The 25,056-nt window shown below is 51.7% G+C and overlaps 2 protein-coding genes across 4 annotated transcripts in view; both read right to left on the minus strand.

The window, feature by feature from the left end:
• Positions 1-655: 655 nt before the first annotated feature.
• Positions 656-12,566, minus strand: LOC146261125 (putative ribonuclease ZC3H12C). Its single transcript, XM_084667788.1, is given in 7 exon segments — positions 656-3,003; positions 3,006-4,324; positions 4,520-4,626; positions 4,806-5,040; positions 5,283-5,422; positions 5,596-6,327; positions 12,500-12,566. Coding segments are annotated over 6 exon segments (2,760 nt in total). The 5' UTR covers positions 6,261-6,327; positions 12,500-12,566; the 3' UTR covers positions 656-2,709.
• A 290-nt stretch (positions 12,567-12,856) lies between these two features.
• Positions 12,857-25,056, minus strand: part of LOC146261126 (mitogen-activated protein kinase kinase kinase kinase 4-like) — a 29,883-nt gene continuing 17,683 nt past the window's right edge. For 2 of the 3 annotated variants that reach the window (XM_084667658.1, XM_084667660.1), the window contains 17 exons: positions 24,042-24,191; positions 22,897-23,193; positions 22,175-22,281; positions 21,818-21,945; positions 21,446-21,543; positions 20,561-20,739; positions 20,153-20,261; positions 19,465-19,728; positions 17,866-17,983; positions 17,500-17,670; positions 17,136-17,279; positions 16,804-16,938; positions 16,591-16,691; positions 16,283-16,432; positions 15,919-16,078; positions 15,643-15,782; positions 12,857-15,453 (listed from right to left, as the gene is read on the minus strand). In XM_084667658.1, coding sequence (XP_084523784.1) covers positions 15,370-15,453; positions 15,643-15,782; positions 15,919-16,078; positions 16,283-16,432; positions 16,591-16,691; positions 16,804-16,938; positions 17,136-17,279; positions 17,500-17,670; positions 17,866-17,983; positions 19,465-19,728; positions 20,153-20,261; positions 20,561-20,739; positions 21,446-21,543; positions 21,818-21,945; positions 22,175-22,281; positions 22,897-23,193; positions 24,042-24,191 — 2,535 coding nt within the window. In that variant the 3' untranslated portion in view covers positions 12,857-15,369. The remainder of the gene's footprint in view (positions 15,454-15,642; positions 15,783-15,918; positions 16,079-16,282; positions 16,433-16,590; positions 16,692-16,803; positions 16,939-17,135; positions 17,280-17,499; positions 17,671-17,865; positions 17,984-19,464; positions 19,729-20,152; positions 20,262-20,560; positions 20,740-21,445; positions 21,544-21,817; positions 21,946-22,174; positions 22,282-22,896; positions 23,194-24,041; positions 24,192-25,056) is intronic. The other variant, XM_084667659.1, reaches the window with a different exon arrangement.

Below are 25,056 nucleotides of genomic sequence, written 5' to 3' on the forward strand. Positions count from 1 at the left end.
ATCGAATTGTGAGGTACCAACAGATTTGTGGTGTAGTGGGTTGAGAACAAGGGCCTAAACCACAATGACCTGGGTTCAAATCCAGCATAGTGTAGTGCCAAACACATCCGTGGGCCCAGATCCCTGTAACTGCAGCACACTCCCCGACTGTCCATATCCCCTCTCCCAACTGTCTTTCCAGGAAAGGCTCAACCAGTCTAAAAATAATTTTTCCTTTTTATCAATTTCATTTATAAGTCGAAGAGCAAAAATTGAGAAGTAAAGAAGATCCTTCAGCCAGATTTGAACAAAAGACCCCTCCCACAGTAGCCCACATCCTTAACCACTGAGCTATCAGGGATCATAAGAATCTCCACTCAACAAATTTGACATTGAACGATCTAGTTGTAACAACCTGCAGAGTTGGGGTGTCAGAAAACCAGAAGAAACAGAGCTCTCCTGTTAGCTCACTGGGTTAGTGTGCATGCTCTCAGACATGCTGGGGCAGCACCGCAACAGCCTGGGTTCTAATCCAAATTTTAATTTAGTTTCATAAATATCGTCTCCTCCACCAAACGCTTGTTAATCTCAGGAAGATTCTCTTAGTTTAGTTTGGTTAGAAACAGTGCGAATTATACAATGTTAATCAGGGGGGGGGGGGGGGGGTAATATTTACGATGACAGGCAAGAACAATATATAAATGTATTGACCCCCCCCGACCTGTTGTTTTTACTTCTTTGAGGGGGGGTGAAACCTCCCTATAATTCGAGTTTAAACTCAAAGTTCAGAATTGTACACTGTTGAGAAGCATCTGATTGGTTGTTTTTATTCTATACACACATGTACATTGTTTACATTACTAAGACAAATAGGTTAAATATATAAATGTTTTGCCAAGTCACAAATTTTACATTGGCACTCAATAATCATATTACTCAAACAAGACATCTACAGGGCTCATGTAAGTAAACCAGAGAAGTTTGACATGTTTGGCACATAAAAATTAAGGTTGCACCGGCCTTGTACAACCTAAGATTCTATTGCCTAGTGAAAGTATTATTTGGTTTTAATGGTGTTAGTAGTGATGACTGGATTATGACAACCACTCTTGTACTTATATATTCATTACATCTACTGGACTGTATGCATTAACAAAAATACTTGGGTCAGATCATGCAATAAGAAAGATGATTAAGACAAAAAGAATAGGATGATATTGTATCAAGCTCATACAACCTGACCAATCAAAACAAAAACTAAGAGCAGAAAACACTTCAAAAACAAACGCATGCATAACAGTTTGCTGAACATAGTTCAGAGTATTGGATGTGTCATAAGCACAATGCCATTCACAGGCATTACTTTTGGCCCACGCCTCTGTCCTCCCCGACACACAGTGTCGTGGAGCCAGAGAGAAGGCGCTTCTTCAAACAAAACTTTTTTTTTTTTTTTTAACAAACTGCAGATTTTAGACAGCCTTTTCCGTTTGCTGACTTCTCCCACGATTTTAAGCCAGCTGTGTGACCTAGCCATCCAAAGAGGTCAGAATACCTAAACAAAATAGGTAAACCACTCCTAAATGTTTAAAATCATACAATAAAAATATCAACTGTTTCCAAGAACATTGTCGTATCACAGTTGTAAATGCTGTTTTCATAAATAAACATGGCCGTGCGGTGTATACAAACTCTGTGATAAACTGAATGATACAATTTGCATCAATAAAGAAAGTCATTTTCTCTGTATGCAACGGATTGTACCGGAAACTGCTACAGACAACCTACGCTGACTAAAGCCAGGCTCATTCAGCGGATGTCTCCCACCCAAGGACGTTTGCTGACGTAACAAAGCAACTACAAATGTCTGGAGGCTAGCTATAGAATGCTACATTTGTAACATGTCTGTGAAAGCTTACCTTCATGGTACCGCTAATTCTCCTTCTGTAGTGTGCCCTTTCATGTAGCAGCTCCCAGTGTTGGCGCAGAGAGAGAGAGACAGAGAGAGAGAGAGAGAGAGACAGAGAGAGACAGAGAGAGAGACAGAGACAGAGAGAGAGAGAGAGAGAGAGAGACACAGAGAGAGAGAGAGAGAGAGAGACAGAGACAGAGAGACAGAAGAGAGAGAGAGAGGTCCCTTACTAAAACTAAGGTACACATGGCGGAATGGCCCAATGAGGGAGTGCACCAGCCCCTACATCTACAACCGTGGCAGCAATCTAACCTCACCTCAAATCAGCCACCTCTAAACACAGCCACACACCCACAGAACACTGAAAACACAACAGCAATAAATAAGGCCTGTATATGTACACTATAGCTGAGAAACATCTGGGCATGTCTTTTTTTGAAGATCTACTAGTACCATGATTTGTCAGTGGAGTTAAAAAAGGTGGAGGGTCATAGATTAAAATGATGAAAAAGTTGAGAACCTGATCAAGTGTGTTAATATTAGCCGTAGGTTATCTAAGAAAGTGCTTTGTTAATCCATTCATATTGTTGCCCGTGCATTACTAACATGAAATCTGATTTAAAAAAAAAAAAAGAAAAAGGAAAACTGAATAAATAAATTAAACTGTTGCCTATGCTTTAGGTAGTTGACACTCATTATAAACATATGGTGTGTAGAGACAGTCCTAACCATATCCACCACACCATGTTCTACAGGTAGTTATACCATCAACGGCGACTTCACTGACTGAAGCCGAGTCAGTGAGGCGATGTGGCCCGTCGCTAGTAGCCACACTGGGCCTTCTCTGCCAGGATGGCGGCCGCTAGCTGCTGGGGGTCTATGAGGTGGGGGCTCCTGCCCATCACCCTGCCAACCAGCTCTGACGGGAAGATGTTACACAGGTTGATGTACACCTTCTCCCTGGCCTCGTCCAGCCGGCTGAGGGAGGGGGGCTCCTGGTGCAGGGGGGGCCGGAGGGGGCGGGGAGGGGGGTGGGACGGGGGGGGCATGTGTGAGGGGTGGGGTAGGTGAGGCGTGTGAGAGGGGAGAGGCGTACTGGAGTGGTAAGGAGGGTAGTGGGGGTGGGCTTGGGGGGAGGAGGAGGAGGGGGCTGGGTGTATCTATCCCACCCCCAGGCAGACGTGGAGCCGTGCCAGCCTGACTGACGGCTCTCTGGGAGGCTCTGGCAGCTGGGGGGGTCATACCGGGGGGCAGGGGGTTGGCGGAACTGGGGGTCCCAGCTGGAGAAAGGCTTCTGGTGGTGCGAGAGAGAGAGGGGTTGAGCGAGAGAGGGGGGTTGAGCGAGAGAGGGGTGCTCGTACAAGCGGGAGTCCGACACGCTCTCCACCCGCGTGGAGGCCAGGCAGCCGGCCAGGGGAGACCCAGGAGGGTGGAGGCCGGTCGGGGCCAGGGAGGGGTAGTCTCCCGGGCAGCTGGAGCGGGCCCCCACAGTCTGGTGCTGCAGGTGGGGGGGGAGGGGGTACAGAGGGCGCTTCAGGCAGGGGTCGGGAGGGTCGTCGTGGGTGTAGCTGTGCCCGCGCACCAGGCTCTGGTGGTAGCTGTGGAGGACGGGGCCGGGGGGGTAGTCAGGGGGGTGGAGGCGTCGCGGCTCGGCCGGCGGCGCGTTGGGATGAGCGTACAGACGACCGTGGTGGTGGTGGTGATGATGATGCTGGTGGTGATGATGGTGGCCACTGTACGGCAGGCCTTCGCCATCCAATAAGGGATCGGGACAGGCCGGACACGCCCTCTCGCCGTACGACTCGTAGCCGCTCCCGCAGCTCCCGCCGCTCTCGCTGCCGCAGTCCGACGCCGCCGAGCCCCGGCGCGGGTCCGCGTCGCCGGGGAAACGGCGGTCGGGGCTGTGGCGTGACGCCAGGCCCAGGCCGGAGTAGGCTCGCATCACAGAGTAGTAGCTGAGGTCCGGTGGCTCGGCGCTGGGGTAGAGGTCCGGGTGGGGGGAGGGGGGAACCCGCTGCGGCGTGTCCGCTCTGGGGGGCTGCTCCTGGGGGTAGCAGCCCGGCCCGGAGGGCGGCCCTCCAGGAGCCGGGGAGAGGACCAGGCTCCCGCTACAGCTGCTGCCGGTGCTGCTGCCACACAGGCTGTTCTTGCGGCCCTCGCCCCGGCCTCGGCCCAGCAGCTTGTCCTCGGCCTCGCTGTACGACAGGGCCCTGACGCTGGGGTCCGACTGCCTCTTGGAGGCCCCGGTCTTGGCGCCCGCCGCCCCATCGGTGCCCACCGGCACGCTGTGGCTCTTCACCAGGCCCTCGCCCTGGCCCCTGCTGGCCGAGGTCGTCTTGGCGCTGGCCCGGAGCTCGTCCGCCACCGAGCGCTGGGGCTGGGCTCCACGTTCTGGGTGGTAGTACTTACACTTGTGGCCGTATGTGCACTTCTTACCTGGAGGGGGGAAGGGAAACAAGAGGTCAGCGGTTAAGACAGAGTTGCTGGGAGGCAGGTCTAACATGACTGTCAGTCCCTCGTTTTAATAAGAGACTGAATCATTTGATGTTCCCTGTATTTGGATACAGTACAGAGGCTAGGGTGGCTGGGTTGGAGGTGGAGTTGGGCTGGAGGTGGGCTGGGGGGTCTCACCGTAAGGGCAGGGCTGCTTCTTATGCTCAGGCATGACGGGTCTCTTCCTGAGGAAGTTCTCCAGGCTGGGGCCGTGACGACCCAGCGGGTCATCAGGGGGCATGAACCTGGGAGAGAGGAGAGGGAAGAGGAGACACACAGAGAGATAGATGTTAGTCTTAACCGACAGAGAACGGAATCAAACTTCAGCCTCTGGCAGAATAAGGATTTGTTGATATTGACAGACGATGATCAACTACCCAATGATCCTCTGAACACTGAGCACACTGAGTAAGGACTCGCTCACTTGTCGTTGACGAACGAGTACATGAGCAGGCGCTCGTCGATGAACTTCTTCCACTCGGGCTTCTCGTTGGCCAGGTCTCTGTAGTTGTCGTTGGAGACGATGATGCCGTCCGACTCGTGGGCCAGCTTGACGATGAAGCGGTCGTCGTAGCAGACCACGCGGCGGCCCTGGACGCGGCGCGACGGCGTGAACACCAGGATCTTCTCCTTCTCCAGACGACGCAGGATCTCCTGGTCTGGGGAGGGGAGGAGAGGGATGACATGGGGGAGAAAGGGAAAGAGGAGAAAGAGAAGGGAGAGAGAGATAGGGTAAAGAGAAGAGAGTGTGACAGGAAGGAAAAAGAGGCAGGGAGAGAGAAGTTGAGAAAGCGAGGTAGGAAAAGAGAGAAATAGCAGTTTCATTTCACACACACCTTCCACTCTGTGTGTGTGAGTGAGTGTGTGTGTGTGTGCAGATTCACAGGGGTGTAGCACTGACCTGTAATAAGTGCATCAGGGCGGGACTGCTCTTTCCTCCATGCGGGCACAAACACGGTGATGTCACGATGACCTCGATCCAGGAACCAATCAACAGCCAGCTGGATCCCATGGCAGGAGAACACCTCCTTATTACCATGGCTACAAGGAATAAATAGACAGCTGTTAGAAAGATCCAGAACAATATAGGGGATCTTTGGAAATCAATGGGCGCATTCCCAACTATCACAACTATCTACATTGTTAAATACACAAACTACAGCTGATCAGAATCGTTTTGACATGTAGTCTGAGTCAGCGTTTGGTTGTTTTACCTCATGGCCACGTTGCTGCCGTCGAGAACAACAGGCCTCAGGTTGTCTTTGTCCCCCAGGGGGTCTGCAGGACAGGGGGACTCGGCCCCTCGGGCCTCCAGCGACTCGGACAGGCCACAGGTGGAGGAGGAGCTGGAGGAGCAGGAGGAGGAGCTGGGTTTGGAGGCTGCAGGCTGTTCGCTGTCTGGCTTGCTGCCCAGTTTGACCAGCTCGCCCAGTATGTCGTTGATGAGCGTGCCCGGGCCCAGCTTGGTGAGAACCAGGCGGACTGTGTCCTCGGCGTAGCCCAGCTTCAAGGCAAACTCCAGCTTGGTCTGGTACTCCTTCAGCCCGGCCCCTGGCTGCTCCGGGGGGAGCTCCGGGGGCCCCTCACACCCCAGGTCCACACAGGAGGCCCGGCACAGAGGCTGGTGAGGGTTGGTGGTGCTGGGCGCGGGCGGGGCTGGGTCGGGCTCGCTGTCTGAGCCAGCACTCTCCTCCACCTCCCCAGACGGAGTGGAGCTACCGCTGGAGCCACCACCCTCCTCCTCCTCTCCTTTCTCCATACCGGGCCCTGCCTCCACGCCAGCCTGACGGTTGGCCCCTTCTACGTGGAGGTACTCCAAATCCAGCCCCAGGTCAAGGATGCGGCCTGCTCCATCCTCCACATGGTCCTTTAGGCCCATGTAACTGTCCCGCACATCCAGCTCTGGGCTGACTTCACCCCTCTCACACCGCCCGCGTCATGGCTGCCTGGAGGGAGTTAAGATGTTTGATTTCCACATTTCCAGAACATATTTAAATTGCATACACACACACACACACATACATACATACATTACCGAAGAGGTTTATTCAATATCACTTTCAAAGGGCTGTTAACAATAATGGTTTACATCACGTGTAAACTTTGTGCTGTCAGACGTCTTGCTGGTGTGAGTATCTGCCTTTTCACATACTTCTGTTGTCCTCGGGAAAATGCTTTCACTTGGGAAGCCCAAGCCTAACGTTGTTAACTGAATGGATGACCGGCAGGACACAGATTGGCTGAGACAAAAGAGAGGCCAATCCTGGGGTCTGTGGGGGGCGGGGGGTGGGTCTGTCCTAATTAACGGACTCCCGCTCTTTCAGTTAGCCACGGCGTTCTCCCGCCCGGCCGGCTGGGCCACGCCTGCCCAGCACATCACGCTAGGGCAACAGAGGACGCCCTGTTGGAACACATTCAGCCGTTATCTGTGGGGCTGTTGCCAGAACCCCCCCCCTCTCTCTCTCCAGGACCATATGGTTACTCCCATGGGGGGCAGAGTCACTCATTAAACCATGGAATAATTCACCAGAGACTGTGGAAGTTTCACCCCGTGATCAACGAAGCCTTATTCCCCTTGGTCGATCCCATTTGAGATTCAATCCTCACGTACAGTCACCCAAGCTTGCCTTGTGTAAAATAAAAGTTTCCTGTAAGGCAACCGCACACGTTAGCAGGTGAACCGAGCGCCGTGCTAGCCTGAAGGCCTGCGAGCCCCGCTCGCTGCTAATCGCCAATGAAATCAAATCCCTTTAAAAGTGCAACGGAGGGGGTTCGGTGGGGCTGATGGAGCATTGTATGAAAAAGGGCTGCCTAGCAACATGGGCCACTGTTGCTAAGCTGCAGCTGCTGAAGCACTCCCCCTAAAAATGCCAAGACAGACGACCCCCGCTCCTGCACAAAGGAAGGCCGGGGGGAGGGGGGGGCAAAGTGTGCCTTGCTGTGAGGCCCCCCAACAATGAAAGTAGCAGAGCAGTTTCTTTTGTTGGTGCTTCAGAAGCTCTGCCTCCCCTCCTCCTCACACTCTCTCGCAGACACACGGGAGAGATCAGTCATGTACACACACTGACACTAGAGACCCAAAGACCAAGGCTAGCTCACTCCCTCCCCCTGCTTGTCATTCACCTCGACTGTAAGCTGGGAGTTGTGCTCTTTCTCCAGCGACTATGACTGTGGTTGCGACCTTTCCTAGCTGGCCTTTCCTAAGCTGGCCTTTGCTAGCTAGTCGTTCCTAGCTGGCCTTTGCTAGCTGGCCTTTGCTAGCTGGTCTTTCCTAGCTGGTCTTTCCTAGCTGGCCTTTCCTAAGCTGGCCTTTGCTAGCTAGTCGTTCCTAGCTGGCCTTTGCTAGCTGGCCTTTGCTAGCTAGTCTTTCCTAGCTGGCCTTTGCTAGCTAGCCTTTCCTAGCTGGCCTTTCCTAGCTGGCCTTTCCTAGCTGGCCTTTCCTAGCTGGCCTTTCCTAGCTGGCCTTTGCTAGCTGGCCTTTGCTAGCTGGCCTTTCCTAGCTGACCTTTGCTAGCTTGCCTTTCCTAGCTGGCCTTTCCTAGCTGGCCTTTGCTAGCTAGTCTTTCCTAGCTTATCTTTCCTAGCACAGGGTGAGTCCCAGTTTCTGGAGGAGTGGTGTGCTACCTCTCCCAGTCTTTAGGGAAACTATGTCTTATCAAGGACAAAACACAATATTAGCATCCAAACCACTCAGTTGGAATGCCTACAGGCGCATGGCCAGTTTAGCCAGCAGCTGTGTTGGGAGGGTTTTCAAAGTCAGGAGCATCCTGAGTGAGCAACCTCCCCCCAGGAGATGTGTCTACTCGTAAGTCAAGTACAGGAAATACCGGGCTCTGTGCACACCGAATGGCTGACTCAAGCGATCCTTATCATCGTTATCAAACGTCATCGTCAACAAGCCTCAGGCCGGAGCTGCATCCTGTCGTCCACAGACAAGGCCTTCTGTGCTCCTCCACTGGGCTGCTGTGAGTCACTCCCCCTCCTCCTCCTCAGAGAGCTTCCCGAGAGCTTGTGTTCCATTTGCCAGCATCTTTCAAACCCGCTCACCCCCAGTCAGTCCACAGGGACGGACGGTGGTTTGCATTGATGCAGGCGCTGTTGAATGCGTAACGCTGGGCGGCAGGTCTGGGTGGGCGGAGGAGAGGAGTAGGTCTGCCATGCGGCGTGTCGCACAATAGAGGGGGCCGGCCCAGCCGAGAACAGGGAGTTAGGTGGAGGAGAGGTGGGGGGGGGGGGGGGGGTCGGGGGGGGCTCTGGTGTCTCCTGCCGTCAGGGTAACAGATGTCTCCTGAGCTGGGTGGAGCAACCGGTGTCCTCCCTCTTCCACGGCGCTCAGTCTATGCAGCCAGGCTGCGGACGTCCCGCCTGCTAGCCTCACGTGACCCACAAAACAGGAGAGCTTCTTTTTTTCAAAAAACCTGTAACAGAGTCCGTCCCCCGCCCGCCCGCCCGCCCGCCCGCCCGCCCGCCCGCCCATCCAACCCCCCCCTCTCTCCTCTCTTCAGCCACATCTTGTATCCGACACAGTCCACATACTGGAAACTTCCAGAATTGTCAGAAATAATGTTTAATCTTCTGATGTTCTAAAGATACGAAATAGACAGTATTTTATTGAGGCCAACATTTAAAAATATATATTTTTATATATTTTTTCAAACTGAGTTTTGGGGGATTGGTTTCTTGATCCAGGCTTGTTTTGTCTAGTTCCTGACTTTGCTCAATAAATTCCACAAATGACACATTTCCTTAAACAAAGCTCACAGGACTGAACATTTTGAGAAACATCACTCTCTCAAACCGGAACAGCGCAAGAACGTGTCTTGTTAGCTTGTCACAAGAGGTCAGATGAGCTCCTATGGAGGTTCAGGTGGTCTAACTGACCTTTCAGCCCGGACACCTTCCACAAGCTGAACAGGTGCAGCTCAACCACCTGTTTGTTGACACCACCCACACGAACACTTTACACATGATCTCATTTTAACTACGGTCTATTTCTGTACACAAACCGCAGTTTATGGTGACTACACAATTTGTTGTGGTTTTTTCGGCCAAGAACTAGGGCAATCCAGGGAAAAACCAAGGAAGACAGAGAGGCCAGTCCAAAATGAAGACAACAGCTGAGCAGTCAGTATCTCTACTTACCTCTTACTCCTGGGAATGACCAATGACAGTGAAAAGCCTGACAGAGTGAAAGTGCCCTTAGGGATGGAACTTGTCTCATAACAGCATAACAAAATCCATTGGCAGTTCTGCATGTATTCCTGCTTTATAGCAACATCAGCGTAACAGTTCTTCAGAGTGTGATCACCAAAACCGTCTCCCAGGACTAGTGTTGACTGTGAGGCACGTAAAAGGAATGTCTCAGGGTGGTAAAAGCCTTCACTCTCTCGGGTAGTTTGTGTCTGAGTCAGACTGATAGGACAATGAGTGGTTTAACAGATGGAGCGACAATGTCTGCCATTCCCTTCTACCAGAGTGGCTGTCTGTCGGCCAATAGGAACGAGGTGACCTCACAATGAGATGGAAAAGGAAGGAAAAAAAATTGCGGGCGGGCAGATGCATGCAAAGCCCAGTATCCTTAAGGCACGCTTAAACACACACACACACACAAACACAAAGGTCTTCCCCAGCATGGCCAATGAATCAACGAGGGGTGTGTGGACAACAATACAGCCACACAAAGGGAGCCGTGCGGGCAGCTGCAACGTGAGGCCAGGCTGGCTGGCAAAGCAGGCCTGCAAGTGGGGGAACACCTGGCTAGTTGGGGGATCGCGGTCACTGTGGTGCCTTTGTTTCAGGCTGGGGGGGTCAACCAGAAAGAATGGGCCGAATGATGTTAAAAGCAGTACATGTCTTTTAGAGCACACATTGAGGGCAAGAGGAAAGACGAGAATGCAGGCCGGTGAAAAGGGATCGGGTGAGTGTGTGTGTGTGTGGGGGGGGCGAGGCCCATCAAAAGTTTTATGTCCAAATGAGTATGCAGAGGAGGACATCTTTATTGTTGGCGGCACACTTGGGGCAAAATGACTCGGAAGTACGAGGATTAAACTCCGATGCTTTATGCCAGACAAAGGGCAGAACAGAATTGCTTCATCATTGCTACTCTTAATAGAGGACTGGTCCCTCTCCTTTCCAACAATATAGTAGACCTGAGAATAGGGTTTAAGCAACGGGCTTTTTTTGTATCCTTCCTACTTATTAATAAAACACTGACAAAGTAAGATAGGTGCATCTGCGCACAGACACAGATGACCAATAGGTGGCCCAGAGGGAGTGAAAGGTAATTCCAAGTCGAGAACATAACCTTACGCTAACCTTACAACACGTCGCTCCATGCACAAAAGACACCAGGAGTGGAGCTGCAAACTTTGGGGCCACAAATGGAACGCAGACCAACCGTTGTGTGGACGGCACAGAGGCTAACCTGACTGTTGGCTAACAGAAGCACAGAGACTCTCCAGACCAGTAGCCTGGGGACCATCTGCTGCCAGACAGGTGTTTCTACAGCAACGGTGCAAAGCTGCCTCACCAATACCCTAGGGCTGTGTTCACTACAGACTGAGTTCGTTCGGAGTTTAATCTATTTTACCTTTAGCCTAATGCTTCACTGAAACGATATAAGGAGCCACACATGATGGACGGTGACCAAAGATGAGAATAGGCCTAAAGGAATAAAACTTGTCAAAAAGAAGCATGGTTATCTAAAGAGCTGAGGCAGAAGGGCACCTTATGGTCATTGTGCTCTCTGACCTTTTGTTTACCCCTTAGTTTACACAGCTATTCATCTCCAAGAGACCACATCACCACCCTGCCCCTCACCCAATACTTTACAGCAGTGGTTCCCCACCCTGGTTCTCAGGGAACACTTGTCCTGCATGTTTTAGATGTCGCCCTGCTCCAACACACCTGATTCAAATTAATGGCTCGTTATCCAGCTCTGCAGACGCCTGCCTATGACCATTCATTTGAATCAGGTGTGTTGGAGCAGGGAAACATCTAAAACATGCAAGACAGGTGTTTCCTGAGGACCAGGGTTGGGAACCATGGCTTGAGAAGATAAAGAGTCCAACATAGAGTCTAAAATGGTTCATCTGACAGATAATTATTTTCAGACAAATGTTTTGAGATCCCCCCAAACAGGTAGCTAGGGCACTGAGACACATTTCACCAGTCAATGGTGAACTCAATTATGCCCTAAATCAGATTAAATCTTAGATCTATAAAATCTAATAAAATCTATAAACCTTTCTCGCATTCTCTTTCTCTGAGGAAGCCATACTGTGTGGGAGCAGCAGGACTCATTGAACATGGCATTGCACAGGACAATGTGTGGTCCCCTTGAGTCCGGGGAAAAGAAAGGGAGAGCCTCAAGGGAATGGACTGGCGGGTGGACCAGGCCTAGACTAATACTCTGTCCAACAGAGAGCTTGGGGTTCCTGAGAAAGTTCTGTTCAACTCCGTCATGGGGTAGCCTCAGCCAGACACTTATATTATAGGTTCCTAAGGATGCACAAGTGTCCGCGAAAACGCGAGAGGAAAACAGTAACCAACGTGCAACGCCTACTCAACTGATATACTGATATAACAGGTATAGAGTAGATGCAATTATTAGTGACACCGGTAAATATAGTATTGTAGGCATACATTATACCCCACAATTGTATGATTCGATTAGCAATTTAGCTTTGGTGAAGCAATTACGCAGGTGACAGAATGTTTAACCTCCCTGGCTACGGTGATGTTCGCTAGCTACCAGTATCTGCACCAGCCATCTGCCTATAGTGCAACCTGAAACGACACATGGCATTCAAGTTTATAACAAGCCCGTGTAAACTACTACTGTATATAATAGAAATGTGTGTTTGGCGTTTTCTTTTCAAATCCAGCCAAGTACAGCAGCCTGAATAAAGAAGCTTTTAAGATTTAGCTAGCAAGCCATGTTTGAGCATTGGTCTGATGGATGCGCTCATATCTGGGACTTGAACGTGCCAGTACTCAACAATAGCATCACAGTAGAACCCAACGTGAAAACAATTAATAACTTCCTTAATACAAACATTGAATGAAGGACAATTACTCTCACTATTTTTGCAATATGAGCATCGCTATAGTACTTACATTCTCCTTGTTATCATCATTATGCCACACCATATGCTAGCAAGAGCTAGCTCCCAAAAAAATCAACATCCGGCCCGACCTAACAGCATCACGGCGTTTAAAGTTTGTAGTAAGGCGACATCTAGTGGTGGAAGACAGATATCACAGTTCAAGGGCGGAGCAATATTTTTTCTTTAGAAAGTATTGTAACAAATCTTAAGTTGACAAGAAGAAAATAGGGGCGAATCGAGGTTCCCACTTTTGGGGTGGCTAAGCCCCTAGATAAAACCTAGGGGGGGGGGGGGGGGGCTAATAAAACTTTCGTGGGGGGTCCCAGAAAATTAAATGAGCTAAAAGAAAGCACACTGCACAAGTTGGTAAATTACTTCAAGATTTTATTCAATGGAAAAAAGACTTTCAGGAAAATACAAGAATTCCCATAATACACAGAGAGGACATAAATTAGAGTAGCACGGTAGAAACACCTGAAGGAAAACATGTCACCTGGCACCTGGGCAGCTGAGAACATTATGACAACGTTAGCACACAGCCAAGGGCACAGTGTGTAACCCACTGTGGATAATCAGTGACTCGCACTCTGAATTGTGTTTAGATTGAAACGTGAGCAAATGTCAAGGATTATTCCTGTACTTAAACCTTGAAATGATAATACAAAAGGGATAATACAAAATACAAAAGGGAAAGTTGCCCTCAAATGAACCATAAATATTAATATCGATGCACGTTGGTTTAACAAAACATTGCTTCTGTAAACATTTTCAACATAAGGGTGTGCATTACAATTATTTATTTTTTTAAACCACGGCAGTCTCAATTATAAGGGTTACACAAAAGTACAGAAACAAAAACTAAAAACCTAAATCTTGAAGTTAGAAATGTTTTGTTGGTGCAGGCTGTAGTGGTTTTGTAACACTGTTCAATAAAATGTGTGACATTTTGCCATCGTGTCATGGCCTGCCGTCACCAGGCTGGAGAGTGCAAACCCATCCAGTCTGTTCTGACAGCACTCTACTCATAAGGTTGTCACACTTTAGGCCCGGGTCCCTCTGACTGACCAAAAGTCCACTGAAAAAGGCTCAGAGGAAAACTACAGACACCCTAGTTCTGAGTTGTGACTCGCATCGCGATAGGCATTAGTCCACACACACTTTATAAGAGAGGTCTGTCAACGCCACGACTTCTCAGGGTTGAGGTGTTCTACTCCTGAGACACAGCCAGACCGGACCACAGTCGTGGTCCATGAACACAGTCCCGTTTTTGACCAGCTGGAGGAAGAGATGATTCATGAGGTGTCTGGTTGAGCCCGTGGGTCTGTATCACACCAGTGACCATGGTAACACACTAGACCAAAACAATAACTATGAAGTGAGGAGGTGAAGAGACCCGACTACGGCAGGTTATGTCAGCATTGAGGAATCCAACAAAGAATCACACAGCTATTGTATATCAAAGTGCCCCCATGTGGGGACCATGCTTCATCAGAGTAAGTCTTCAGACCCTACAGAGGGCTATTTAAAAACTGGGGTTCGTTTCAGTTTGTGACCAAGTCTAAGGCAACCGCATAGACCTGTGGTTAGATACACTGGAGATCAGCGCCACACATTCCGTGGCTGCATTTTGCGTGGATGTTACACATCTTGCACACTTGATGGCACAGGATCAAAATGAAATTGAGTTTAAATCTCCCTCTGAACCGAGAGACAACCCATTGACATTCTGAATTCAGTGGAGGGACCCTTTAAAAGAAGTGGAAATCAAACCAGTGGTTGCAGAACTGGGTTGTAAATGTACCCTTAAACGTTTCAATATTTGGAGTATATAATATAATTTCAATCAAGACATTTAATCCACTTCTGGTCATCATGCTACGTTAACGTCAACCTCTATTACCAATTCACAGTTTGTCCTACATCACCCAAGTGAGTTAATGCAACACAAGTCACAGTTCAGAGAATGTGTCCTTTAGGTCTTACAATACATGACTCTCTTTTTGATGACATATGGAAAGGGGCATGGTTATATTTGATCCCCAAAGCACAGTCCCTATCAAAAGAAAGGCCAAATAAGTGAAGACAGGCAAGACTGAGTTTTCAATAATCAAGTACAGCTAACTTGGACATACTGTGTATAACCATTTTGCATCGTGGTTACAGGAAATGATTCAAGAAACATTTTGACACAGAAGCCCACCCTTGTCAAAGATCTGTTAAAGTGACCTGACATTTCCTGGACTACACACAGTAACACACAACTACAGTCTGTTTGGTGCAACAGGCTTGCTCCTCCCATCTATCGACGCCCTCGACCCTGTTCTTAAACGCCCCCTCCTCGCCCATCGACAGCCTTTCTCTCTTTCACGCGTACACAAAGATCCCCACGCACACACACACGGAACACGCACACCGTTCCTGCCACACGTACGCACACTAGTTTTACTATGAAACAGAAATTTACAATGACAGAAGTTTCCAGAACCCATCCCCAACAGCGGTGGTACTGGGGAGGGAGGAGTAGGCTCCAACATGTCAAGGTGTAGCAGGGCTTGGGGTCGAAACCCAGGGAGGAGGGGTATGTCCTTCCCAGTCTGCGGCGCTCATGGGCTTGAGAACAGCACAGCCACGTGACACACACACAGACCCCATGAGCCCTTGGGGCTAGAGTCTCTCCGATTGTTACAGGTCTTTTTTTCTTCTTCTTCTTCTTCTTCTTCTTTCCCTCAGATGATCGGAAAAGCTCGGGTTTTCTCCAGTCCCACGTCCGGCTTCAAGGTTTTACGGTCTTCATCGTCGTCGTCGTCAAGAGTCGTATTCATCTTCCGTTGGTCATTCCATGGTTGTCGTCTTCCAGGTATTTGGGGGGCCGTTCCCTTACTACCAGCTGAGCAGTGAGGTGCGGCCCAGGGTCATGAAGTACACCTGGCTGGAGCCTCCAGAACGCACCGACGCAAAGAACACCTGCCGGGAGAGAGGAGAGAGAGAGACAAAGAAAGAGAGAGACAAGCACAGAGACACAGAGTGAGGAGGGGAGAAAATAAGAAAAGTTGCGTGCCATCCTTGTACCCCGGTGTTGCACTCCAATACAACACCATGAGTAAGAAGGTTTTTAAACGGCTTGGAAGGGAAGCCGCGCGGGTGATATCTCACCTTGTCGTTCCTCTCGCACAGGAACTTGAGTCGCTGGGCCCTCTTATGCATGAACACCCCGTCCAGGTGACCCGTCTCCACAGAGCGGATTTCTATGGCCTTCTCCCCCCAGCCCATGATCTGGTTGGACCTAATGTAGGCTGCAGTGACAGAGACGGCGATAGACAGAAACGCAGGAAGTGAGATTTGAGTGCGTGTGCGTGTGAGGTATGCAGTGAACATTTGGCCAGTCGGCGTGTGTGCGCGTTTCTCCTGAGGGCGTGGCGGGGCCCTTACCCACGGAGGTGGGCATCTCGCCCCACTGCAGCACCACGTCCTTGGTGATGCGGCCGTACGTGTTGACGTAGACGCCCTCGTCCTCGTAGCACACCAGCAGCTCGATGCCGTCCGTGTTGGGCAGGATGATGATGGCGTGGGACTGGATGTGGGTCTGGATCTGAGGAGGGGGAGAAAGGGAGGGAGAGAGAGAGAGAGAGGGAACAAGAGAGCGAGAGAAAACAAGATTAGGCAAGCACTGAATACTTTCCACAAGGCAAAGACCAAGTAAGGGCAATCACTGTCGGGTGACATTCCAATCTGAAGGTCTCAATCTTAACCACCAAACGCTGTCTGGGCTCAGCTGCTGGCGAGCGTGTCTTACATGTGTGGGAAGGTAGATGTCGTAGACCGCCCCCGAGTCCACGTCCACGGCGTGGAAGCCGGAACAGGAGCCGTAGATGACCTTTAACCTCTGGCCCTCCTCCACCGTCAGGTCCACCAGCAAGGGCTTGTGCACCAGGTCACCAAATGACTGCAGAGAGGGAGGAGCTTAGTCAGCAACCAGGAAGTGAGGCCTGATGATCACTCTTGATAGGCAAGTGCTGGATTGTTCCAATAATAGGTGGGGATTCATGTGTGGACCTGTATATCCTGGGTAGGATTTTGAGTCATCTATTTGTGGGGATTCACCTTAAAGGCCATGAACTTATGGTAGGGCTTTGGTGCCCACGCATAGACCTCCACAGAGTTCTTCAAGGCAAGGACAAGGAACTTGATCCTCTCGTATTTCACTGAAATAAACATAGATGTAAGCTGGTTACCAATGGAACTCCAGGAAGAATCTGGGTCTGATTAGGACTGGTCAATGAATGGCCCACCAGTTGACTCGAGAATGGAACGTACCAACTTTGTAGTGTACGCATCCCTCCAGTTCCCCGACAGTGGTCCAGCCCTGTTTCTTCTCCACCTCAGGGTCATTGTGCAAAATCTTGTTCCTCAGCCAGGACAGGTAGTACACTCGCAATTTGTTCTTCTTGCCTGGGAGAGGAACAGGGAGAGGGTATGAGAAAGTCAATGCAAGGAGGTTAACAGAGGTTGACAATCACAAGTGACACAGCGCAACAGGACATTTTCCCATTTGATTCCCAGATGTCATTCAGAGCCGTGGATCTGATCCAGGAGCGGGCCCCGGGGAAGCTAGTCCACCCCAGAAGAGGGGCCAGGAGGCTGGGTACCCGAGATGGTGACCAGGACGTTGAGGCCCTCCAGCACGTCCATCTGCTGGATGCGCCGCCTGCTGATGAGAGGGTAGACCTTCCCCTGACCGCTCCGGTCCAGCAGCATCAGACCGCTCTCCGTCCCCACCAGCAGGTTCACACCTGGTTACGCACACACACACACCATTTAGGATGTTTGGGACTAGAAAGTCATTTTTTAATTTAAATAAATGAACAACAAAAAAAGAATAACTTATGTGGCGCAGGTCTGTGTATATACTGAGCCATGTAGGTTTGCCAATGAATTGCTACGTTACTGGATTAGGGTATGAACCTCTTTAAAACAACAACAACAACAGCAGCAGCAGCAGCGTGTCCGTACCCCAGAGAGCCGCGCACAGGATCTCAGAGTTGAACCTCTTCTTGTACTTGCGGATCTCCGGCGTGTCGCTCTGCGGGCGCGTGTTGACCGGGTTCACGTTGACCACGGAGCCCTTGCGGGACGGGTCGGCCCTCAGAGCGTCCGCGAGGCGGCCTTCGTTCCCGAACGCTGCTGTGGGAGGGGCCAATGAAGGGACTGAGAATCGGGGAGGCACGGACTTGACGAGACACGCACACTCAGAAACAGACACACACGCAGACACACAGAAATTCTGACACACACAGAAACAAACACACGCACAGACACACAGAAATTCTGACACACACAGACACACGCACACACACACACACGCGTGCAGAGCCTCACCCATGTTGTTGAGGGAGCTTCCACTGGAGGGGGAGATCTGCAGCAGGCGGGGGTCGATGAAGGGCGTGAAGGAGGAAGACGACTTGTGTTTCTGGAGGGTGTTACTGGCTGACTGAGTCTGGGACACAGATAAGGGGATGAGATCCAACACACACACACCCACACACAGCCCTTTACCTGTACTTCCTCTGACTATCTCTACAGCCACATTACTAAATGAGCTGAACGGGTAGAAATCAGGGCCAAAGTGATGGCCTATAAGTGTTATGGCCTTGAGGGCAAAGAATGTTATATGGCCACATGATTTACATCGTAATGGCTGGGATATTCAAATGGTTTTAACGGTTAGGGACTGCGTGGGCACTAGATGGCGCTAATGAGGAAGCGGAGCGTGTTTTCATCCCATTTCTGGGTCCAGTTTGCTGAGCCCCAGTCTCATGGTTGGGGATGTTTATGGCTCAGCAAACGCGCAGGTCTAAGTATGATCTACGGTTCCCCCAATGATGCTACGAATAAAAAGCCTGGCTTCCTCTGACGTGCTTAAACTGAGGGGAGATGAAGCCAATATCTCAGACCCCTGGGAGCCATCAAACTGCTCAACTGGGCTCTTTAGATATCGTAACATTTGTTCTAATAAAACAATTGCAAAGACCTTGCGGAAATAACAAAAATATGAAATCAAATATGAAATACATTCAAGAGTTTTCTGACATGCTGTTATGCTAGTAGGGTTGTAGCGGCAAAGAGTGGAAAGGACAAACACACAAGCAGAGCTGGCATGGAAGAGAGGATTGCTTCTGAGAAACACCAAAGAGGAAATTCAAGGGATGGGAATTTGTGAAATGCGGAAAAAGAAATGAAACGGCGGGTGTAAAAGCCCAAACGGATGACGTGATCCAAATCCACCACCAATGTAGCCAACTGTGTCATTCTCCGTCATGTTAAAGCCTTTCTTCTTTTGTATCGACTTGGATGAGCTGCCTTTGGTACCTGGTCCTCCATATCACAGACAGGCACAGGCATTTCCGTTTAAATCAGCCTATTTGAGTATGTGTGCCATGTTGTTCAACTTAGTGCAGGTATTATCTGGTCTTCCATGAAAGTCAAGGCAGGTAAAGATAGAAAAACCTTCACACACAGGCACAAGTGTAGAATACACACTACTAAACCACTAGCAAACCCAACAATGTCACCCGCATTTGATTTCAGAAGCCAGCACCCGGTTAAAACACCACACCAAGCATGCTACCACCCAAGCAAACTCCATAACCCAACTACAAAACATAAATGCCAAGGAGAGATAGAGGCAAAGTACATTTAGCTATATGCCTTTGTGCTTTGATAAAGGCCTAATTGGACTCCAACTCCCAGCAACACCATGTAGCATGACAGTTTAGCCAGTGTTCTAGAACGCTAGCGAGTGCAAACCAGCCCCTGGCTCCTAGCTATGCTCCCCCTCCAGGGGGCACCCATATGTTAGCAGGCAGTGTAGTAAGCAAGTTAGAAGAAACAGCCCGGAAAGACAGCCAGTCAGTCAGCCAGCCAGCAGTGGGCAGAGCAGAGCATCCAGAACAGGGCACTTGAGGAGGAGGGACATACCTCCATGACAGTGAGCTTGTCCAGGGGGGTCTGGGGGGACATGGCGGGGCTGATATGGCTAGAGGAGGGGGAGGACGTGGAGGAGGAGGTGGTGGACGGGGAGGGGGGGTGGTGGCTCTGCTGGATAAGGTCGGGGAGGAGGTGAATGCCGCCAGCAAAGCCGTTTTTCTCCGGGTGGAAGTGAATGAGGGGAGGAGGCTGACCGTGGCCGGGCCCTGGCCCAGCCTGGGAGACAGCGACCGGGCGCTTTTTTTCACCTGCACTCTGGAAGCAAGAACAAGCACACTTGGGTCCGGGCTTGGACGAACAGGAGGACGAGGAGGGGCTCTGACTACCTGTGCGAGCCTGTGAGCCACACTGTGTATTTCATGACGTCAAAAAGAAGAAGTCTGCCAATGTTTCCTTCTCTGCTCACACTTGCTCTTCTACAAACTGTTTATTGAACACCGACTGACTCAACAAGCTTGGCACTGCATGGAAAGGGTGTGACATGCCTTTACAGCACAACAACGTAATAGCAAAAGCCGTGTAACATGAGGGGGGGAAAGAATGATGGGGAAAAAAAAGAGTCTATAACAGGTGATGTGAGTGAAGAAATGACGACAGGAATAAATGCTCACTTTGGACGAAAGCACATGTGTCTCTGGGCTTCGTGAACTAGCGGAGGTGTGTGTGTGTGTGTGTGTACCTGTCGGATGACCAGGGTGCCGTCCTTGGAGGGCGTGGTGGCCTGGTCGCTCTCAGAGTCGTCAGCCAGCAGAGTCTTCAGGGACGCCGTCTCCCCGTTGCTCAGTCGTCTAGACGAGTGGACAAGGTTGAGGGGACGAGAACTTGGGTCAATAAATATGGATTTATCATTCGATGACCTGCGTACATTCGGTCAACATTGTTTGGTGTCGCTTCAAACTCAAGATTCAAGATTCTTACGTCTGTCCTCACTAGCAGTTTTTTTCTTTTCTACCAGATAGGTTTGATTGAGAAGATAAGAGACAAAAGATGTCCTTCTGGAGCGTGTAAACAGCCCAGGTCTGTACAATGAGCCGGGGGAGGTGGGGAGTTGCTAGGTGACGGGGCTAAAGGTCAGGAGGTGACGTACCCGGCCCTGGAGTCCTCGGCCCCCGAGGTGGACTCCTCCCCTCCGTCCTGGTCCACCTCCTCGTCGTCGTCTTCGTCCGTGGTCCCCGAGTCCTCGCTGGAGGAGGAGTAGTCCGTCACCTTGTTGGGGGGGCGCACGTCCTCCACCGCCCGCAGCTCCTTGGCCAGGGCCGTCAGGTCCTGGGGGGGGGGGGGTCAAAGGTCACGTGAGGGGGCGCGTACAGCATTCACAGATCGCCCATTCTAGGATGTCTCAAGCAGGGGGCCGCGCCTTCTGTCTTTCCTCCTGGTCTTCTTCGACCAGAGCTTTTCTAGGCTTAAGGGACTGAATACTGCTTGGGATTCAAGCGGGCGACTAACAATACACCAGGTGAGGTGCTAATCCTGGGATCACTAAAAGCAACCGGAAGTCTGTGGGCATTACCGGGCAAAACCCCGGACGAAGAAAAAACAATAGCATTGACAAAAGCTTATCCCCCGGTGTCAGGTGAACAGGGAAGTGTCACCGCAGCAGAGATGCAGAGTGGGCGGGGCCAGGGCACTGCGTGAGTCAATCAGGCCAGCCAGGAAGAGGTCAGCCGGTGACTCGACACCAAAACGGGGGGGGGGGGGGAAGTCTAAACTGCTTTTGTTTCTGGGAAACTTGTTTTGATGGCGACACAGCGATCGGGAGGTGAAATGGTGCAAGCAGAGCAAAGGCATGATCGGGTCGCATGTACCACTGGGTTTCTAAACATGCTTAACCACATCAGCCTATTACAAAGTGGTGGTGGTGTAGTAGAAAAATCGAACCGGATTTTTTTTTTTTTTACTTCAGGCCTACGACAACACTGAAAGCGGGGCTCTCGCTACGGCTAAAACAACATGACTACTGTTTGCTACTCACGGCCGGCCGGTTGGGTCTGGCAAACTCCTTCTTTTCCTCCGGCTTTTTGGCAGCATTCTCGGGGCGTTGCAGCGGGGAGCCCTCAGACTTGGAAGAAGCTGGAGGTGACGAATGTAAACCAGGTCAATGCTTTGGTGCATGAGAGAAGAAGACCAGGTCACACGCCTGACAACGTGGGTGGGTGAGCAGCCTGTACATGCACCGTTTGTATGTTGGTTTGGATTTTAAAAAAAAGTCTCCTAAATAAATCTAAATGTCAAATGTAATGGCTTTTACCGTCTCCCGGTAAGTGAATTGTGAGAGAGGCCCAGCTGAGCTGGCGTGTTTGAGGTGTGTGTGTGTGTGTACGGAGCGTGTCGGGGTGAGACTCACAGCGAGGCCTGAACCTCTCTCCGGAGCCGGCCTGGGAGCTGGAGTTGGAGGACCCGGAGGAGCTGCCGCTGCCTGGCCTGGGCACCAGCTTCTCCACCCTGTCCCACAGCAGACGAGGCTCCGCGTTACTGTCACACACACACACACACACACACGGGAGAGAACCGTCATGTACACACACAGTGACAAAGATAGACCCCCAAAGGCCACTGTTCAGTCCCTCCTCTCCTTGTCACCTGTACTGCACACCCAACACAAGAACAGGCTTCCTGCTCCCACCACAAAACCCACTGACCGCAGTCAGGAGAAGACCCGCCTCCCCCGCCCCCCCAAAAAAACCCTGAAGGCTTCAGTTACCTGCCGACATTCCTCTGCACTGCCTGGTTGTTGGCCAGCGCTCCTCCGGGCAGGGGGGACTCGCGGCGGGACAGCACCGGGGACCTGGACGTGGTCCTCACAGGGACCTAGGGTGGGGGGGGGGGGCACACGGAAACACACGTCCACTCGCGGTTAGGGCCACCGGGAGGGGGGTGAAGTGGCCAAGCGGGTGGCCGTACCGCGCCCCCCGAGTGCATGCTTGCCTACGCCGAATGAGAAAGCGAAAGGATTTTCGATCCGTCTGCAATACCAGCATCTACAACACCAGCCACCAGCCACGCAACAGCAGTCCGTTGATTAGACAAGCGCGCTCCGGTATGTTCTGAATGCACACGCAGTCACTGATGGAGACACGTGGATGAGGGGTGGAAGTGGATGAGAGCGGAGCTTTGGGGAAGCAAAAGAGCCGTGATGCCTTGAGGCCAGGCGGTGCTGTGGCTCGTCTGTGCTCACAGCAGCATGGACAAAGCCCCCCCCCCCCCCCGCAAGCAGAGATGGGAAACCTTGAGACACAGCAGGCAGGCTAGCCGGGATGAGGCCCGCTCATGGAACTAAGAGGCAGCATGGAGGGAGGCGAGGCGAGGGAGGGAGGCGAGGGAGGGAGGCGAGGGAGGGAGGGAGGCGAGGGAGGGAGGCGAGGGAGGGAGGCGAGGGAGGCGAGGGAGGCGAGGGAGGGAGGGAGGGAGGGAGACTGTCCTTACCCTGGGGGGCACCTCCTCACTGATGCCCGGGGCGGGCTGCTCGGCCCGAGGCTGGGGCTGGTGGAGGGAGGGTTGGGGCTGGGTGGGGTCAGTGCGTGCGGGTGAGGGTGCCTGTTTGTGGTGGAGGTGGGCGTGCGGGGGGGGCGGCTCCTGGGCGCGCAGGTGGAGGTGGGCAAAGTTGGAGACGACGGCGGCGCCGGGCTCGCTGAAGGAGTGGGAGCGCGACACGACGGGGGGAGGAGGAGCAGGGGCGGCGCCGCCGCTGCTCTTAAGAGCGGCCAGGTGGGACCACTGGACCTTTCCGGAAGGAAGGAAGGGAGGGAGGAAGGGAGGATGGAGAGGACAGACACAGAGGGGGGGGGGGGGGAAGGGAGGGAGGGAGGTGACAAGGGACAACAGAGATGAGTGTAGATGAGCATGGCTTCAACATACATGTGCATGTACATACACATGCATAGGCAGACACAAATACATGGGACCCAGTCAAACTGCTGGATAATACACACGGAAAACAGGGGCGAGACATTTAAGAACACGGTGCCAGGACAACAGATAAACAGTCCAATGGCGGGGAGGACATAAATGGGCGTGCTGGACAGAGCGGCCAATGACTGGCAGCTTGGTCTGGAGCGCTGTACCAGATTCTCTTGGGTCATTGGGTGAAATACTCCCTCACACACTGGGCCCAAATGACAAGGCCTCGCACTTAGAATATCCAGCCACAACCAGAGGTGTTCAGAGGTGACTCAAACTATTTTGTGTCTGTGAGGCTTCATCCATAGGAAAGTAACCTGGGTCCCACCCATCACTGTCTGTCAGGCAACATAGGCTACCGGCTACTGTAGGGAGGGGGTGGAGAGGGAGGGTGGAGAGGGAGGGAGGGAGGGAGGGAGGGAGGGAGGGAGGGAGGGAGGGAGGGAGGGAGGGAGGGAGGGAGGGAGGGAGGGAGGGAGGGAGGGAGGGAGGGAGGGAGGGAGGGAGGGAGGGAGGGAGGGAGGGAGGGAGGGAGGGAGGGAGGGAGGGAGGGAGGGAGGGAGGGAGGGAGGGAGAGGCAGGGAAGGGTGGAGAGGGAGGGAGTGGTGGAGCGGGAGGGAGGGGTGGAAGGGTGGAGAGGGAGGGAGGGGTGGAGAGGGAGGGAGGGTTACCTGTGGTTCCATGGGCCGGTGCATGGCAGGCTGAGCGGACTCGGAGGAGCCCCCGTTGGAGAAGGGTTCAGAGCGGGGGGGGACGGGGGGTTGCTTGGTGGGGGCAGTCTGAGGGGAGCCCTGGATATTTTTGCGGTACCGTTCATCGGCCTGGGAGGGGAGGACGTGGGGAAAGGATGAGTCACTCGTGTCTCTGCTTTTACAAACACCCAACCCCCCCCCCCCCCCCCAAACAAACACACTCAAGGAAAATGACAAGTGGACAACAAACAGAGCTAGTCTGAGGATTCCCAGCATGCTCTTGGGCGGGGTCAGTCACAAATAAACAGACAAAAGGTTTTCATGGAGACAAATGGATTAACGCCCACCCCCCCACCCCTCCCCCATTATACAGGACACAAACATGTTATTTACATCACAAAACTGTCAAAAAGGTGGGTTTGCTCCACATGACAGAAGCTATTTCTCTAGGAGGTGGAACACAGGCTGGTTAGTAGGGGCCTCGGATGTTTACATGCAGTAGCCCCTCTCAGTCTGCGGAGGTCAACTCCATGGAAAAGCCACAGCCACATCAGAAACACTTGGATCTAGTCGGAACGCCTCAGGACGACCTTCTGATTGGAGTTCATTACATTCTTCTACGACAGTGGTTCTCAACCCTGGTCCTCAAGTACCCCCTGTCCTGCATGTTTTAGATGTTTCCCTGCTTCAACACACCTGCATCAAATGAATGGGTCGTTATCTAGTTATGCAGAAGCCTGCTAACGACCATTCATTTGAATCAGGTGTGTTGGAACAGCAAAATATCTTAAACATGCAGGACAGGGGGTCCTTGAGGACCAGGGTTGAGAACCACTGTTCTACAATACAGATGGTGTCAAAAGCTTTTTTAGTATTAACCTTGGTAATGATATGAAATGAGGGAATATGGGGGAAAAAGGAGATATTTGAAAAGGAAGTAAATTGCAAATGGTGGCATGTATGGCGCCATCATGTCGTGAGTACTGACTGTGAA

This window comes from Hypomesus nipponensis, chromosome 12 (assembly GCF_054491055.1).
Source record: "Hypomesus nipponensis isolate SF chromosome 12, ASM5449105v1, whole genome shotgun sequence".
Classification (NCBI taxonomy): domain Eukaryota; kingdom Metazoa; phylum Chordata; class Actinopteri; order Osmeriformes; family Osmeridae; genus Hypomesus; species Hypomesus nipponensis.